This window comes from Asterias rubens, chromosome 11 (assembly GCF_902459465.1).
Source record: "Asterias rubens chromosome 11, eAstRub1.3, whole genome shotgun sequence".
In the NCBI taxonomy this organism is placed as follows: Eukaryota; Metazoa; Echinodermata; class Asteroidea; order Forcipulatida; family Asteriidae; genus Asterias; species Asterias rubens.
This window is the reverse complement of record NC_047072.1, coordinates 8376058-8392322: the sequence shown is the minus strand read 5'-3', so window position 1 is coordinate 8392322 and position 16265 is coordinate 8376058. Positions and strand designations below refer to the sequence as shown.

The 16265-nt window shown below is 39.2% G+C and overlaps 1 protein-coding gene across 1 annotated transcript in view; it reads left to right on the top strand.

Moving 5' to 3' along the window:
- LOC117296970 (centrosomal protein of 162 kDa-like) overlaps window positions 1-16265 on the top strand; it is a 39718-nt gene that overhangs the window by 18198 nt on the left and 5255 nt on the right. Inside the window, exons 13-24 of the mRNA XM_033780073.1 lie at window positions 4344-4475; window positions 6835-6965; window positions 7959-8237; window positions 9059-9199; window positions 9804-9916; window positions 10783-10933; window positions 11421-11570; window positions 12409-12570; window positions 13110-13193; window positions 13929-14177; window positions 14761-15062; window positions 15990-16099. Coding sequence (XP_033635964.1) covers window positions 4344-4475; window positions 6835-6965; window positions 7959-8237; window positions 9059-9199; window positions 9804-9916; window positions 10783-10933; window positions 11421-11570; window positions 12409-12570; window positions 13110-13193; window positions 13929-14177; window positions 14761-15062; window positions 15990-16099 — 2004 coding nt within the window. The remainder of the gene's footprint in view (window positions 1-4343; window positions 4476-6834; window positions 6966-7958; window positions 8238-9058; window positions 9200-9803; window positions 9917-10782; window positions 10934-11420; window positions 11571-12408; window positions 12571-13109; window positions 13194-13928; window positions 14178-14760; window positions 15063-15989; window positions 16100-16265) is intronic.

Here is a 16265-nt window from a genome sequence, read left to right as displayed (position 1 = left end):
TCGAAGTTGCGAGATAATAATGAAAGAAAAAAACACCCTTGTCACACGAAGTTGTGTGCTTTCAGATGCTTGATTTCGAGACCTCAAATTCTAAACTTGAGGTCTCAAAATCAAATTCGTGGAAAATTACTTCTTCTCGAAAACTATGGCACTTCAGAGGGATACGTTTCTCACAATGTTTTATACCATAAACCTCTCCCCATTACCCCGTTACCAAGTGAGGTTTTATGCCAATAATTATTTTGAGTAATTACCAATAGTGTCCACTGCCTTTAAACATACATAATAACTATTAAACAAATTCTTCCATTGATAATTAGTACACAACAGAAGCATGAATTATCACTAGTAATTTTTAGGATCAGGTTGGCTTAGTCATTTTATTTATTACTGTCACTTTGGACATTAGTTCAAATCCCACCACAGAACGGAGCCTTGCGTATGATTGCGTGGGTTTTTCCCCATTTAAGGTTTTCCATGAGTGTTGGTCATCGTTATGTACTGGGCCAAATTTCATAGCGCTGCTTAAAAGTAAGCAAATTTGCGTGCTTACTGTAGCAGAAAAACTTGCTTAAGCCTTAGCGTATTTCGGAGGTTAACAGAAAAATTGGGCGGTCATTTTGCGTGTTTACCGAAAATTTGGCCCAGGTCATTTCATGTGAGCATTAGACTGCACTTAGCTCATAGTAGACACAGTTCTTCGTTGTACTAGAGATTTGACACCAAACTCCGTAGAAGAATGATGATACACAATTTTCAGAACTATGACTGAAAAGTTATCCTTAACTTTTAAATGGAACAAATTTATTGAGACATCTGGCCTTTTGGATTGAAAGAGTCGGCAGTTTCCAGAGTTATGATCACCTTTTACCATCAATTCCTGTTGCATTAGACTACACTGAGCTCATAGTAGACACAGTTCTCCATTGTCTGATACATCTGACTCTGAACTTCTGAGAAGAATGATGAGCTATTAAATATGTTGAACATATTGTAATACATAATTATCAGATGACTGAGAAGTTACCCTCAACTTTTTGAAGGGAATGATGTATTGGGCGTCTGGCCTTTTGGATTGAATAACTCGGCAGTTTCCAAAGTTCCAATCATCTTTATGTATATGTAAAATCAGTTCTTGCTTGAATTAAACCACACTGATCTCATAGTAGACACAGTTCTCCTGAGATATCTGACTCCCATCTTCCGAGATGGTTGCGTTGTTGAGTTGACACGTCTTGCCTCTGAGATTGAAGGAGCGACAGGCTTTGTCCACCCAGCAAGCAGCGCAGCACTGCAGGCTGGTCTTGAAGATGAACTCTGTAATGATGTGGCCAGTCAGGCAGTGGGGTTCATCCAGGGAAAGAACAGAACATTTGAAGGATCGTCGTCGAGGGCACTCAATTGGTCGAAACGGTTCGGCGACGTCAGAGATGTTGAGTAGCTGCTCCTTGGAAATGATAGTTGTCGGTACTGCTGTCATGCCAAGTTGTGTCCCTGCAGACGTATTCTCAGCTGTTTGTGGCCTGAACTCGCACATGACTCGTTTTTCACGGTCACAGGGTATCTTTCGCCAGTTGCCGTCTTGCACAATCGCTAATACAACGCATGTTTCACCACTGCCAGTTGCAGTTTGTCTTTCGATCCAGGGTGTGTAGGGCAGACTGTTACAGTCATGTATGGCACCATCCACCTTACAGGCTAGCCAAGGGTTATCATCATTGCTCACATAGTCACCAGGGCTCACGTAGGCTTCCAATGTATTTCTAACAAACTCATTCTCGCTTGCCGATTTTGGTAGAATCGGAAGGCCTCCGCTGGCTTGGCACAGTTCATAACCCGCAGACCAAGTGTAGAATTGGTCATTTGGGAAAACCAAGTAACAGACTCCCATGTTCTGGATCCAAAGTGAGCTTGGGCAATCTGTTGTCGCCAAGGCTATCATGATGCTCAGAGATAGAGTGATCAAAATGAACAAATTCATGGTGAAAGTTTGAAGATCCTTGGCACTGGTTAGAAAATTGTGGGTAAGGTACTTTACATGCTATCAATATTCATAAATGATAACACGTTTGTCAGACGATACTTGTAGCTGGATTTGTTTTCAGCTTTCCAATGTGAAAAAAAATCTTGCCTCTGTGCGTAGCCTCACGTCACGTGCGTAGCCTCATAATCAATCATCAAACTCATAAACAACATGCGACAGATGTGTTTTATGCATAGAGTTTTCAGCTCTATAGTCTTTTGTTATGTTTTAACTACATGTAATAGCACGGTTCCAACCAATAGCAGGGTTGGACCCGATAACCCTCTTGAGACACTGGTAATTGAATTGGTGAAAATATCTTGAGAGGAAAAAAACCTTGAGCTTTAACTAATTGGTTGCTTGTGTGTTATACACACTGCTGAGTTTGAAAGGAACGTGCCTTTCATGTGGAGACAAAGGGGCCATTAAAAGAGTATGCTCCAATTCATTGTCGGGGAAACAATGGTGGAAATTAGTCATCCATGGTCAAAATAGTCGATAAAAACTCTAAAGGGCAAGGTATGCCTAATTAAAGAAAAAAAAAAAAAAAAAAAAAAAATGAAACAAACAAACAAACAAACAAACAAACAAACACTCCAACATTCCCCTCCTAATGTAAAGCAAGAAACTGGTTTTGGGAAAAAAAAAAGGGGGAAAAAAACACTTCCCCTTTCAGGAACAATAACTTTGGTGGAAATATATAAACAATAAACAACAAAATATGTTGGAAACACCAAAAACATACAACATTGTTGGAAACTAAAAACTAAAGATTATGCTTGAGAAAACGTAAAATATGAAATTATGATTTAAACAAAATCATAAAACAACAAATTTTGTGAGGGAAAAAGAACAAATTATGATGGACAAAACTTAAAACAACAAACTTTGTTGGAAAAACATAAAACAACAAACAATATTTGGGTACTAAATGGTCAAACCTCAGCAACCCCCATCCCCACAAAAAAAACCCCATAAAACTACAATAAAGAAGGGAAAAACATAAAACACAAAAGCTATTTGGGGGGAAAAAGTAATTAGAAAACATCAAATTTTGTTGGAAATAACAATCAAACACTGCAGCTTAGGACGGCGTGACGCAGACGCGATTGTGCATCTACGGCATTATTGTCAACCAATAGGGTCGGTACGCATGTGTGAATGTGTGTAGCAATTTCATGGGCAAAGTGTCTATTAGGCATAATTGCGCACATTATAAGGTTGGCTGAGTTTGAAGGGTGTGTGCAAAACCTTCATTTATTTTGTACTTGTATAAAAGCAGACATAGACTCTAGGATGATAATATTAATAATAATAAAATGGCAATGGCATTTGTAAGGCCAACTTACCTGTAAACCATTCAAAGGCACCAGATGATTGTACGGTCCTTCAGTCAGCATTATGTGCTGTCCAGGGTTATTGGTTTTAAGCTAAAAGGGTTTGGTTATTTTTTTTTCAAGACACAACATAAACGTACACATATTTAGATTAAACTTGCAGGGTTTGAAGTTAATGATAGTGAACAAGCTTCCCTTGAAATATTACCAGCTGAGGTGCTGTAGTTTTTGAGAAATGAGAAAAACAGCTTTCAAAATGTTTGTCTTTATGATCTGAGACAAAAATTATTTAAGCATGAACAACAGATTAATGCAACTCTCCTTAGAACAATGTCTGATTTTCACCTCTTTTTTTTCTTCGTAAAAACTTGTCGACTATGAAGCTGAAGCCAAAATTTCATCTACAAAAGGTATCAAACCCTTTAATGATCCAAATCATCAATTGTGTTTGGAAGAGTCATATTCATTTTCCTTTTTTAATTTTATTTCAAGGAACATCACAGATCTCATATTTGAAAATATTTCTGAACAGGTAGAACAAAGTTTCTCAGACAAGTTTTTCCTGTTTAGTTGATGCATTGATGCGAGGATGGACTACATGAAAACATTTGAGTAAAAGACTAAATAGTTATAAGTAAGCGATTTGTGACATTTTACTGCCGGCTGTAGTAGGGTTTTTCAGGGCTAGACTGCTCGGTCATAACACGCTACGTTAAAGACCATTCAGGATAGATGTGACAATAAAAGAGCAATTACAATATTTCTTTCCCATTACAAAAAGTACCTCCAATTACATGTACCTTAATTGCATTCTTAGGATGTAAAAGCAGTATATTATTTTCAAGAAGATGGGGAAAGGCGGGGGTGGGGTTCGGAGGAGAGTCTGGTTTATTGTCTATACTAAAGTCTTCCAAATGTACCATTAACTGCAGTCTGCAGACAACAATTATCGATAATATTCATTATTTGTTCTGAAATTGCAGCCAGACAGACAAGAGCAGCTGGTAGCAAGGCAACTGTTCCCCGGTACTCGCACGTCAAAGGCTCCGGCTATGGCAAACCCAAGAGTGCCGCTGTGTGGTCACCAGTTGATGCAGCCAAGCAAAGGGTCAAAGGTCAGTGTAGCTGAATGAGTTGATGAGGCAAAAGAGGTTTTTTCAAAAATACAGCTTCTCAGAGTAGGCTATACCAAAGTTACAGAAACAATCAATTAAAAGCACCGAACACCTATGGTTATTGTCAAAGACCAGTGTTCTCACATTATGTATAAACCATGTACGTTTTTAGGCTGATAATTGTTTTGGTTCATTGCCAATAAATTCCAGTACAATTAATTTATGTAACTTAACTTAAACTTAAACTAGGAAAAAACACCGGTACAGGACAACAACAATACAAAGCAGTTCTTTAAAAAAAAATCAAATAACAGGTGACGATAACAAGAAAATAAGAGAAACAAAAACTTATCCATGATTTGAGAACGAATAATTTTCAAGATCCAATTTTGCATTGAGTTGTCAGTGCTGTGTGTTATAAGCCTTGTTCTACAAAAGGTGGCGGTAAAGAATCAGGATGGCAGGGGAAGGTTGTTACGGTGAGGGTGTCTTGCCTGTTGTTTTTTGTTTATTTTCGTGTACTGTTGAGTAAATCAAAATCAAAAAGGAGTGTAAAACTCTCACCCATTGTTTAAAGAAAAGGTTAGACCAGGGCCCGATTTCATAGAGCTGCTAAGCACAAAAATTTGCCTAGCATGAAATTTCTTCCTTGATAAAAACAGGATTACCAACCAAATTTCCATTTGATGCATATTTCTAATTACTGGTATTCAGCTGTTGTTTGCTTATCCTGAAAATCATGTGGAAATTTGGTTGGAAATCCTGTTTTCATCAAGGAACAAATTTCATGCTAAGCAAATTTTTGTGCTCTATGAAATTGAGCCCAGGTAGTTTGGGTTTAGGGAGGAGCATTCCAATTTGCCCTTTAATTTTTACACCAGCCGATTGAGAAAACCTGAAACCCATTCTTATGCCAAAAGGCAGTGAATACTTATTAAATGAATATTCTACGAAACACAGCCAATACTCAGCGTAATTTTCGTTTACGTTTCGACTTGTATCACTAGTCATCCTCAGAGCGAGGCACCACCAGTCGGTTGGTGGCGCTGTTTCCTGCTATGGCCACTGGATGGTGGTTTGGCCGATTGTGTCCTCCCCGGGGTGCAACTTGGGTTATGAGGGGGTCCCATATGTGTGACAGTTGATGAACTTCTTTTTGGAAGTTAATTTTGGTATTTATCAAAGACCAGTATCCTCACTTGGTGTATCCCAACATAAGCATAAAATAACAATATCGTTTGGCTTCATCATGTTCATTGTTCATCAAAGTTGCAAAAAAATTAATGTAAGAAGCAAACACCCTTGGTGCATAGAGATATGTGCTTTCAGTTGCCTTTGGAAGGCTTTGTGTCTGAAGCCTGTCTCAGATTCAATGGACCGATCCGGCCTGTCAATCAAACTGTGCGCGCTCACCCATTTTGACCAATCACAGCAATGATTGTGGTCGGACAAACTCGGTCATGCGTGCGCGTAAATTTGGCATGGGCGGTAGATTCGTGCAGAATGTCATTGGGAGTGCTCGTACACGTGTCTTGCTCATGTGCGCGAAGGGCGGAGCTTAGTGGAAAGCCAGAACGATCCATTGTGGGTGTCAAACTCCTTCTGTAAAACTACATTTCTTCAAAGGGGTTTTTTTGTTTGTTTTTTTTGTGTTTTTTTTGTCTGTCTGGAAGCCCGTCTCAGATTCAATTGTGGGATTAAAACTTTTTCTGCAAAACTACATTTCTTCAAAGGTTTTTTTTTCTAACTTTTTAATTTTTTTTTTAAAATGTATCTTAGGATCATTTTTCTGGATAAAAATTTGTATGGTGGCTTTTACTTAATGTGTTTGATTGATTATATGTTCATCTGTTTACTTGTACATGTATCTTTATTGTTTTATGATAATATTTTGTGGATCTTATTTTTGGCCTTTCAATTATTTAGTTTTTGTTGTTAAAATTTTGAAAAATGTTCTTGTTGTGAAGCGCCTGGGAGCATTTTTAATGGATTTGGCGCAATATAAATGTTTTTTATTATTACTATTATTATTATTATTATTATTATTATTATTATTATTATTATTAATAATGTTTTATACTATAAACAGCTCTCTCTTATCAAGTAAGTTTTTATAAACATTATTTTTTTGAGTAGCAACCAAAAGTACTATACCTCCTTTGAGAACAAAAAGTTATACATAAATATTGCAAAACTTTGACGTGATCAGCCGATTTTAACCTTCTTTCTGTTCTTTTTTCGGTCAAGAAAGCAAAAATGAAAATTGTCCAAACTTTCTTTCCCTGATAATTTCATCTTTGGAGTTTACAAAGATACGGAACTGATAATACAAAATGTTTGTTTTAATCTTTTCCTGCAGGGTCAGAAGTACCCCGTCTTCAAGATCGACCTCCAGTAGGGGTCGGCAAGAATATCATGGCATCTGTAGAGTCGTTTGCCCATTACATTCAGGACCATTTTGTGGATTCGGGAAAGCAAGAACCACCAAAGGTAAATAAAAACAAAACATGAAAACTACTTTTAGGTCAAGAGAGTCTCTACACAAGGTATCCATTCTAAATAAAGGAAAGGAAAGGATTAACAAACAAAGACATGAAAAATACTCTTTGGTCAAAAAATTCTGTACACAATGTCCACTTTAAACGAAGCAAAGTAAAGAAAGTGAGAACTCAAATTCGGTGTTTTTTCTCAAATATCAAGCACTGACCAGGCCTGCCAACTACCCCTGATTCTGCAGAAAGTTCCCTGGAAATAAAAACAAATCTTTCCATTTTCTGACATTTTTAAAATCTCCCTGATTATAAAAACTGTCTCCCTATTGAGTTGAAAGTAATTCAAAATATCTCCCTGGTTGCAAGATGCAAATATAGGCAGCTCTGACTGTGGAAACATAAAGATGGTAGAAAAGACAGTAGAGTACTACTCAAAAACAGGTGCTTGATTCATCAAGTATGAGTGTCCGACTACCGACTGATTCAAATGGGTTTGGGTACTTTTTGTAACACAAAACACAATATCCACAGATTTACATTAAACTTACACCGTTTGAAGGTAATGATAGTCGAAAGCATACCTTAAAATATTAGTTGCTGAGGTGCTGTAGTTTTTAAGAAATGAGTAAAACGATGTCATGAAAATACATTTTAACATGCTAAAATAATTTTCGTCTCATGATCACTGAGACGAAAATTATTTTCATGACATTGTTTTACTCATCTCTCAAAAACTACAGCACCTCAGCAAAGAATATTATCAGGGAAGCTTTCTACTATTATTATCTTCAAACTGTGTAATTTTAATGTAAACCTGTGGACATTATGTTTTTTGTCCTACAAAAAGTACATAGACCCTTTAATACCAAAGTACTGAGTTCAACAGCCGAGTGCTAAGTATTTTGATCTTCGAGTATATGAGTACGAGTACAAGTGCTTTAAAGAAAATACTGCAAAGTGTTTTTTTTTTGTTTTTCTGTTTACTGTGCAGTCTCCACCAATACGACCGCAACGTTCAACAGAAGATCCCTTGCTCTCTGCAAGCATGCGCGAGTCCCGCCTGCAGCTTGTGTCCCGAGAGAGGGCGCTAGTCAATGAGGTGTCGGAATGGCAAGCCCAGTGGAAAGAGGAACACAAGCTCACTGCTAAACTCAAGGCTGAGATGGCAGCGCTGCAGAGGGAGGCTGCACGAAAAGAGGAAGAGTTGGCGTTGAATCACCAGAGGGAATTGTTCAAACTGAAACAGGATAACTTTGTCCTTCAGGCAAAGGTAAAAAAGTATTCATAAATACCTCAGACAGTTTCGCTATTCCTATTGGTGGAGAGCGCGTCACGTGGGTGTGTATAAACCTTTGTTTATGACCGGTAACAAGTGTTAGTTCAGGGGCGTGACACGCGACCTTGCACCTGTTCTTATAAGACAGTTTCTTCATCCCTATTGGTCGAGAGCAACGACTGAAACAGTTGTGCCACATCACGCGATACACGCGACGCGCACAGCATTCCCTTATCAGGAGTTGTTTACCCAAGGGCGGCGGAGGGCTTTACCATTTCATAACTGGAGGGATGTTGTGTTGAAAGAAATCATTGAAAAATTATAATTTTTGCATTTATTTTACTTTTTGACCAAAAAGTGATGATGTTTTTGACCGAAAAGGTATTTATGAATGAGAATCAAAGTGTGTTGAATCGGTTTTCAACTAGTGGTTTAAACCCGCCGAGGCCTGGTTCTTGATAATTTACCTCGACTTTGTCTCGGTAAAATTATCAAGAACCAGGCCTCGTTGGGATTAAACCACTAGTTGAAAACCTCTTCACCACACATTGATTCCCTTATTTATTATCAACACAGTTTTGATTCAGGTTACTTTTTTTTTTGCTGAATCACACAGAGGTACTTATAGAAAATATAAACATGTAGTTTGGCTGTTAAGTTATTCTGGTAAGCACAATTTTGTTGGGCTTAGCTACTTCTTGTGGCTTAGCAGCTGTATGAAAATGGGCCCTGACTCCTTGTGCCCTTGGTTCACCTCCTGGCAATTGTTTTATTCGCAATAAATCACGTTTTATTTTGTTTCTAAACCATCTCAGTTAAACACAGTGGACGACCAGCAGAAGGCCAGAAAACAAACTGTCTCTGGTCGATCACTAGAGGGCGCCACAGAGGAAGAAGTCAAGCTGATGCAGAAAGAAATCATTGAGCAGGAAACGCTACTGCATGGCTACCAACAGGTAGGCCTTCTTTTTTAAGCAACACCTTTCACTTGAAATATCACTAGCAAAATATGTAAAAGGCTGGACATTTCAACCATAGGGAGTCCTTTTCCCCAAGGCTATCAAACACACACACAACACAAGCATATTAGCCTAATACTCTGGGAGACCCCCCCCCCCCCCCATTAAGAAGTTCTTGGTGTGATCCCTGGTAATATGGTAGTTACAGGCTATTTTAGTTTCCCTTGTGGTTTATCAATAGTCACATCCTCCTTATGGTGATCCCCTGGCTGCCGTTTCCCAGATTGTACCTTAAGCTTGTGGGTGTGATCCCTGGCTAAGTGGCAGCCAACGGTTGGATAGCTTTTGACTGGCACCCCCAAACAAAGATACTCCAATATTGGGAGACCACCAACATTGGACTAAATGACTCAGTTTGTAGAGGGCCGGCATGCTAATCCAGAGGTCATAGGTTCAAATCCGGCTCTAGTCGTCTTTTCTTTCTTCAGCGCAGAATTAGTTCCAACTCGACCCAATCTGCTCCCATTGTGTTGTAGTACTTGAAATTTGTATTTTTTAAACCCATTATTTGTGGATGATTTTTAATATCTTTTTTTTGCAGGAGAATGAGAGGCTTTACAGTGAAGTCAGGAAACTTCAAAAATCCAACTCGGAAGTTGAAGAGAAGGTATTCAGGGAAAACCAAAAACTGCAAACAGAGCTAGCCACTGTCAAGTAAGATTTACTTGAAGCTCTACATACTGTATGTTTAGTTTCATTTTGGAAAATAAGAATAGAATAACGTTTTTTATGTACTTACTTTTGTTGCCCCTCTAGTTTATCCCTCCCTCGGTTCCTCTATATATTTTTTCTGAAGGCCGAAATGGATTTTAAACCCAAACCCGCATTGATGAAATTATATTTGCTGGTGTACATGTATAGTCAATTAATGTGGCAATTCATTGCTTTTTTACTGGTACAAAACTAGGTTCAAGATCATTGTCTGACCCGCTAATTTTTAGCTTCCTCATTTCCCAGATTAACAGGGCTGGTGTCATCGCTGACCCTTGGGCCACAGCTTTGTCGCTAAACCACCATTTGCAGAACTCGCTGCTTAAACAAAAGATTCAAACCATCTGTCTCCATCTACCGCACCATCTTTAATAATAAATGATAATAATAATAAGACTTGTATTGCGCACGTATCCACCCTGCTGGGTGTTCAAGGCGCAGTAAAAACCAAAAACCAAAAACAAACAAAACAAAGAAAAACAGACACAACAAAATTAGTCCTTGAAAACCTGTGACATAAGATAAGTTTCGAGAAGAGATTTGAATGTTGTGGTACAAAGACAAAATCTAAGATTAAGTTGCAGAGCGGGCTAGTCTGTAAGACATCTGCTCTAGACAACGTTGTGCATTCAAATCCCACCCAATGCCTATCCCTTTCTTCAAAAGGACTCTGGGAAAGTATACAGTGCTTAACATACATCAGAGTAACGGTACAACCAAATAAAATTCTTCATCCCCTATGTAAATTTACTATGTATAACTTAATATTCACCAAGTCTTTTGCTCTGTGATTGTTATTACATTTTCAGGGAGCTTCTTGAGCAGAGAGATGTAGCTCTGAGACACAAGGGTCTAATCACAGGTCTGAAGATGCAGCAGGAGATTGCCGCTGGTAACAACACGGCCATCTTGGGTGCAGGAAGAATCGCTGAACTTCAAGTTGAACTCAGGGAAGCAGAGGTAGGAATTTTAATGCCATAAATTGGTATGAAAATTGTCATATTCAAAAATTTAAAAATGTTTGTGTTTGCCTGGCATGCCTGGTGAACAAAATGGCCGTTATTTCCGCTCATGTTTGTGTGTAAAAACATTTGTGCAAGTGCTGCACGCTGTGCTGCAATTGCTTTTTTTTAACTACTTTTTATGCAAATTATAAAAATGTCTTCATCAACGTAGTAAATGCATTGCAAAATAAAGTGTGTACACGTGATGCTTGCTCCACCAATCAAATGACAAGGATCTATGTGTGTGGTATCTAATGTGTACTAAGTGTATGTTTCCTCAACTTCATGTATTGGCCAAAGCAACTTTTGCATGTCCAATTAAGTCCACTGTTTAGAAAAGAAACTACATGGAGATAACAGTTGTGAGTTTCCAGACAAAAAGGCTGTGTTATTCAGGTTTTTATTTCTTAAACGGAGCTTTCTTACTGTTTGTCTGTCTGTAGATGCAAGATGCCAGTCACAAGCAGAGGATACGGCAGGCAGATGAGGCATCACAGGAGCTGAAGCAACATATTGAGACGTTAGTCAGAGAGAAGAACCACGCCCAGGAGAAACTGCAGAATGTACGAGACGTCAAGCAGAGAGAGTTTCAGGTAAGTGCCCGACTCCATTGCTGGGAAAGCAATACTCACAAAACAACATTGACACAACTTTACACTCAACTGTTCCATAATTTATAGCAAAGTTTTCTCAAAAATGCCTGAGGAGCATTTGCATTATCAGTGCCGGCGCAAGGACATCTGTCATAGGTTTGCCCAGTGAACTTTGTGTAAAGTTTGCAGACTTGATTTAGAGCTAAATAATTTTGCGAAAAGGGTTGGACTAGTTGAGAAATATCTGAAGTCCAAAAACTCTCCATCAAATAATGTATACAGCCATCAATTGTTATTCTGGTGAAATTAGTCACTTCTTACAGGAAAGATTTGAATCATGGAGCTCGATCAGTACTATCAGTATGCTCTGATCATGTGCAGGAGGATGCTGGACTTTGGCTCACGAACAGGAACCGGATAACCTGGGTTTAGTTTGATGAAGTGTGAAGGCTGGAGCTGGAACTGAAACTTAAACTGAAACCCACCGGCAGTGAACTGAATCAGTTGGTGACAAGCACAGGGAGAGGTTTACACATGGTGCTACCGCAAACCTCATTTGATTATTTACCCATTTCACCTGACGTCATCATCAGAATAATATTGGATGCGCCATTTTGGTGGTCAATGTCAGCGTGTGTTATTCAGTGAAGTGCGCATTTTTAGGTGACGCGGCGTTTACTCGTAAGCCTATTGACCACCAACATGGTGAGCGTGGCGTCAGCCGCCGCGTGTGACGCGAGTGCAAGGGGTCAGTACTCCCACTATGCAAAGATTTCATGTGGCGCTGTCAGTGAGTTGGTTCAATGTATTATAATTTCACTTTCTTTGTGCTGTGCAGGATATGCAGCAGCAATACCAGCGTGAGATTGAGACATTACAGAAGAAGGTCCGATGGTACGCTGAGAACCAGGAGTTACTAGACAAAGATACCAACGCTCTAAGGGAGAAAGAGGAAGAAGTCAAACGTCTCAAGGACACGCTGGAGAAAGTCAATAAGCAGGTAATTAAGGTCTTTAAGAAGTCTTTGGAATACAACTAGAGTTGATATCAAGAAAGTGATATTTGAAGCTTTGCTAGGTGTGGATACAAAACTAGCAACTGGTTAATGGTCGCTAATATTGTCTTATCTGTTCCACCAAAAAGTGGTGAATCTGGAAAGAACCAGTGTTGAGTGAATAGAGACTCTTGACTTCTGTTTAGGAGACTGGCTGAGCGGTTTTTTAGGAGCACCTGGTGTTTCTGATCAGCAGAGTGTGGGTTGGGTCCTGGTCATGACATCTGTAGAGTTCCTGTTCACATTATAGCTATCACCCTTGTTAACAGGTTACCTCAGGCTTGCAAGCTACAGTGATTAAATTCATTTACATATGAGGCATCCTTAGTTTCATTACTAGAAATACAAAATAGTATCAATCAGTATCTCCAGCCTCACTTTGGACCTTGAGTTTCCGGCCAATTTTGCAGGTTGACAGCCTAACACAATCAAGTTGACTTGAAAACGTTGATTATTCCTGTATTTATTGTTTCATCTACTTCCAGCCGAGTCAGAAGACCACTGAAGCCCAGAGAAGAGCAAGAGAGCGAGGGGCTGATGCCAAAAGAATACAGGACCTAGAAAGACAGGTAAAAGATGTATTAATGCATCAGGAGTAACGACTTTTATTGTGGTTTTTACCGTACACTGGTACGTGAGAAACACTATACTTGCTTCTTCCAAAGTCCTGCTTGAACAAATTCCACAGGCCAATAATTGAATAATGGCAACTTTGATAAATAGTATTGGTACCTGTATCTGTCTTCACCTTCCACCCCTAGGACCCTGGTTTTAACTCCACTGTGTGCACTACATAAAATGGGCCAAATTTGATTGAGCTGCTTAAAGACATTGGACACTATTAGTAATTGTCAAAGACAAGTCTTCTCACTTGATATGTATAAAATAACAAACCTCTGAAACTTTGAGCTTAATTGGTCGTCCAAGTTGCGAGATAATAATGAAAGAAAAAACACGCTGGTCACATGAAGTTGTGTACTTTCAGATGCTTGATTTCGAGACCTCAAATTCTAAACTTGAGGTCTCGAAATCAAATTCGTGGAAAATTACTTCTTTCTCGAAAACTACGTCACTTCAGAGGGAGCCGTTTCTCACAATGTTTTATACCATCAACCTCTCCCCATTACTTGTTACCAAGTACGGTTTTATGCTAATAATTATTTTGAGTAATTACCAATAGTGTCCACTGCCTTTAAGCACACAAAATAAAGGACTTTGAATCCACAAATTGAAAGATGGAATATTCCATTGAATGCCTCAAAGGTTACTTTTAGCGAGACGTATTTGTTTAAAATGTTCTCCAGGTAAAAGAGATGAACGACATCATCAGGAAACGTCATCCAAACTCCCTCCCTGCATTAATCTATGCAGCCGCCTCGGCCAGTAACCCGGACCCCGCCCAAGATGGCCACCATGCCTCAGCCCCAGCCAAGTCACACACAGTGGCGTTCCTTGAGGGGAAGGTCAAGAAGATGGAGTCTGAGCTGGATGAGAAAGAGTCGGATGCCAAGATATACGCCAGGGTCTTGGAGCAGAAGTATAACACCATGAAGGTATGTTAAGTAGATGTTAAATTTGCTTTGAGGATGAGGAACAATAATTGTTGGTTTGTCTTTCCAACTAGACTACCGAGGATTCAAACTGCCTCCAGGCAATTTCGGTGGTGTAGTTGGTTAGACACTGATCTAGATTTGCAAAGGTCGTGGGTTCGAATCCCACCAATATACCTGTGATTTTTTTCACAGAACTCAGGAAAGTACTAAGTATACAGTGCTAACACACATTGGTGTCTATGGGTACAACCAAAAGTTAATACCATGAAGGTAATGATGAGCATGCAAGATCTCAGTTCAGGCTTGTGATTTCTTAGGATTTTTCCTGATTTCGTGATTTTCTCAAACCTTGAGCCTTCATAGATGTGCCAAGCTAGCAACAGCCAATCTCTCTCAAAACATTGGTTGAATATATACAATTATGAATTACACAAACATTAACAAATTGTGCTCCAGTAGCTAGACGACAATACTTATTCTAGTCATTGTTAAATCAATGGTAAGATTTGTACCCACAACCTTGTGATTGCAAGTCACATGCAAATCTAACAATGAAATAATAGTTGACTTTGTGGACGCTTAGTTCCAGTATGAAGACAGACTGCAAGCGTTAGAGAAACAGCTGAAGGCAAGCAGGCAGCAACACCAGGAAGCAGTCTCTAAGGTACACCCTCACCCCAACATGGCCTCATTAGAGAGGGAGCTTGAGAACACTAAGGAGCTACACCAGAAGAAGATGCTGGAGTTGAAAGCAGAGAATGATGAGTTGAGGAGGAAGCTGGTTAGGAGTCTTAAGGTTGCCTGGATGGATCAGAGTAAGGAGGAGGGAGGAGGCGGGGAGGTTCAGGGAGACAGCCTACAGATGAAACTCATGAGTCTTGCAAAGTAAGTTTTAAAAGTTTGTATTCTTGATTGGACACTATTATTTATAAGGGTAGCTTCGCCGGAGATGGAACTTAAGATCCACAAGTACCAGGACCTGGCCAGGGAACTTCGTAATATTTGGCTGGTGAAAGTAAAAGTAGTCCCTGTTGGTTAAACTGAAAGTAGTCCTTGTTGTGATTGGAGCGCTTGGCACCAAAAGCAATGGCGAAACATCTGGACGAAATAGGGACAAATGTGAGGTCAGATCATTTACAGAATCCATGTTCTTTGGAACGCCAAGAAACCTGGGAAAAACCCTTGAGACGTAAGGCTACAAAGTTAAAAGCAATAATATAACAACATTCCAAAACAACATCAAGCTACCAGCACAAGGAGTCATGCACTGCTAAAAATGGTATTCTTGAAACAAGACAAACATCTTATTTTGAGAAAATATTTCTTGTGTCACTCCCTAGAAAAAGTTTGTGGGGAGTGACACAAGAAATATTTTCTCAAAATAAGCTGTCTTTCTTGTTTCAAGAATACCATTTTTAGCAGTGTGGAACTTAATTGTATCTAGCAAGAGATGGGTTTTGAGAGCAGCGTTTAAAGGCAGTGGACACTATTGGTAATTACTCAAAATAATTATTTGCATAAAACCATACTTGGTGACAAGTAATGGGGAGCTGTTGATAGTATAAAACATTGTGAGAAACAGCTCCCTCTGAAGTAACGTAGTTTTCGAGGTTTTCACAGGTTTGTTATTTTATGCATATCTTCAGGTACACCTAGTGAGAAGACTGGTCTTTGACAGTTACCAATAGTGTCCAGTGTCTTCAAGTCACTCAGTACAGTTTCTTAAGAGAATGATTTACTTTTCATGGATTTTAGCTTTTTTTGTATGCGCTGCTGTATGACAGTTTAAATTTCTGTTTATGTACATTACAGAGAGCTTAGTAATAAGGACCATGAAATAGAGATGTTAAAGTCCACTTGCGAGAGACTCATGGAGGATAAGTTCCAGGCATTCTCAGCGGGTGAATCAAGCAGGGTCAAAGGTCAGTGCATTCATCAATAGACTGTTGGGAGTCTTGCATGTATTCAACCGTTGGGAGCAATTAATGTGCACAGGTGTGTTTCCTTCACATGTTAAAGCCATTGGACATTTTTCTAAAAAGCACAAAAATTAAAAGTTCACAGATTTACAAATAACTTACAGGGTTT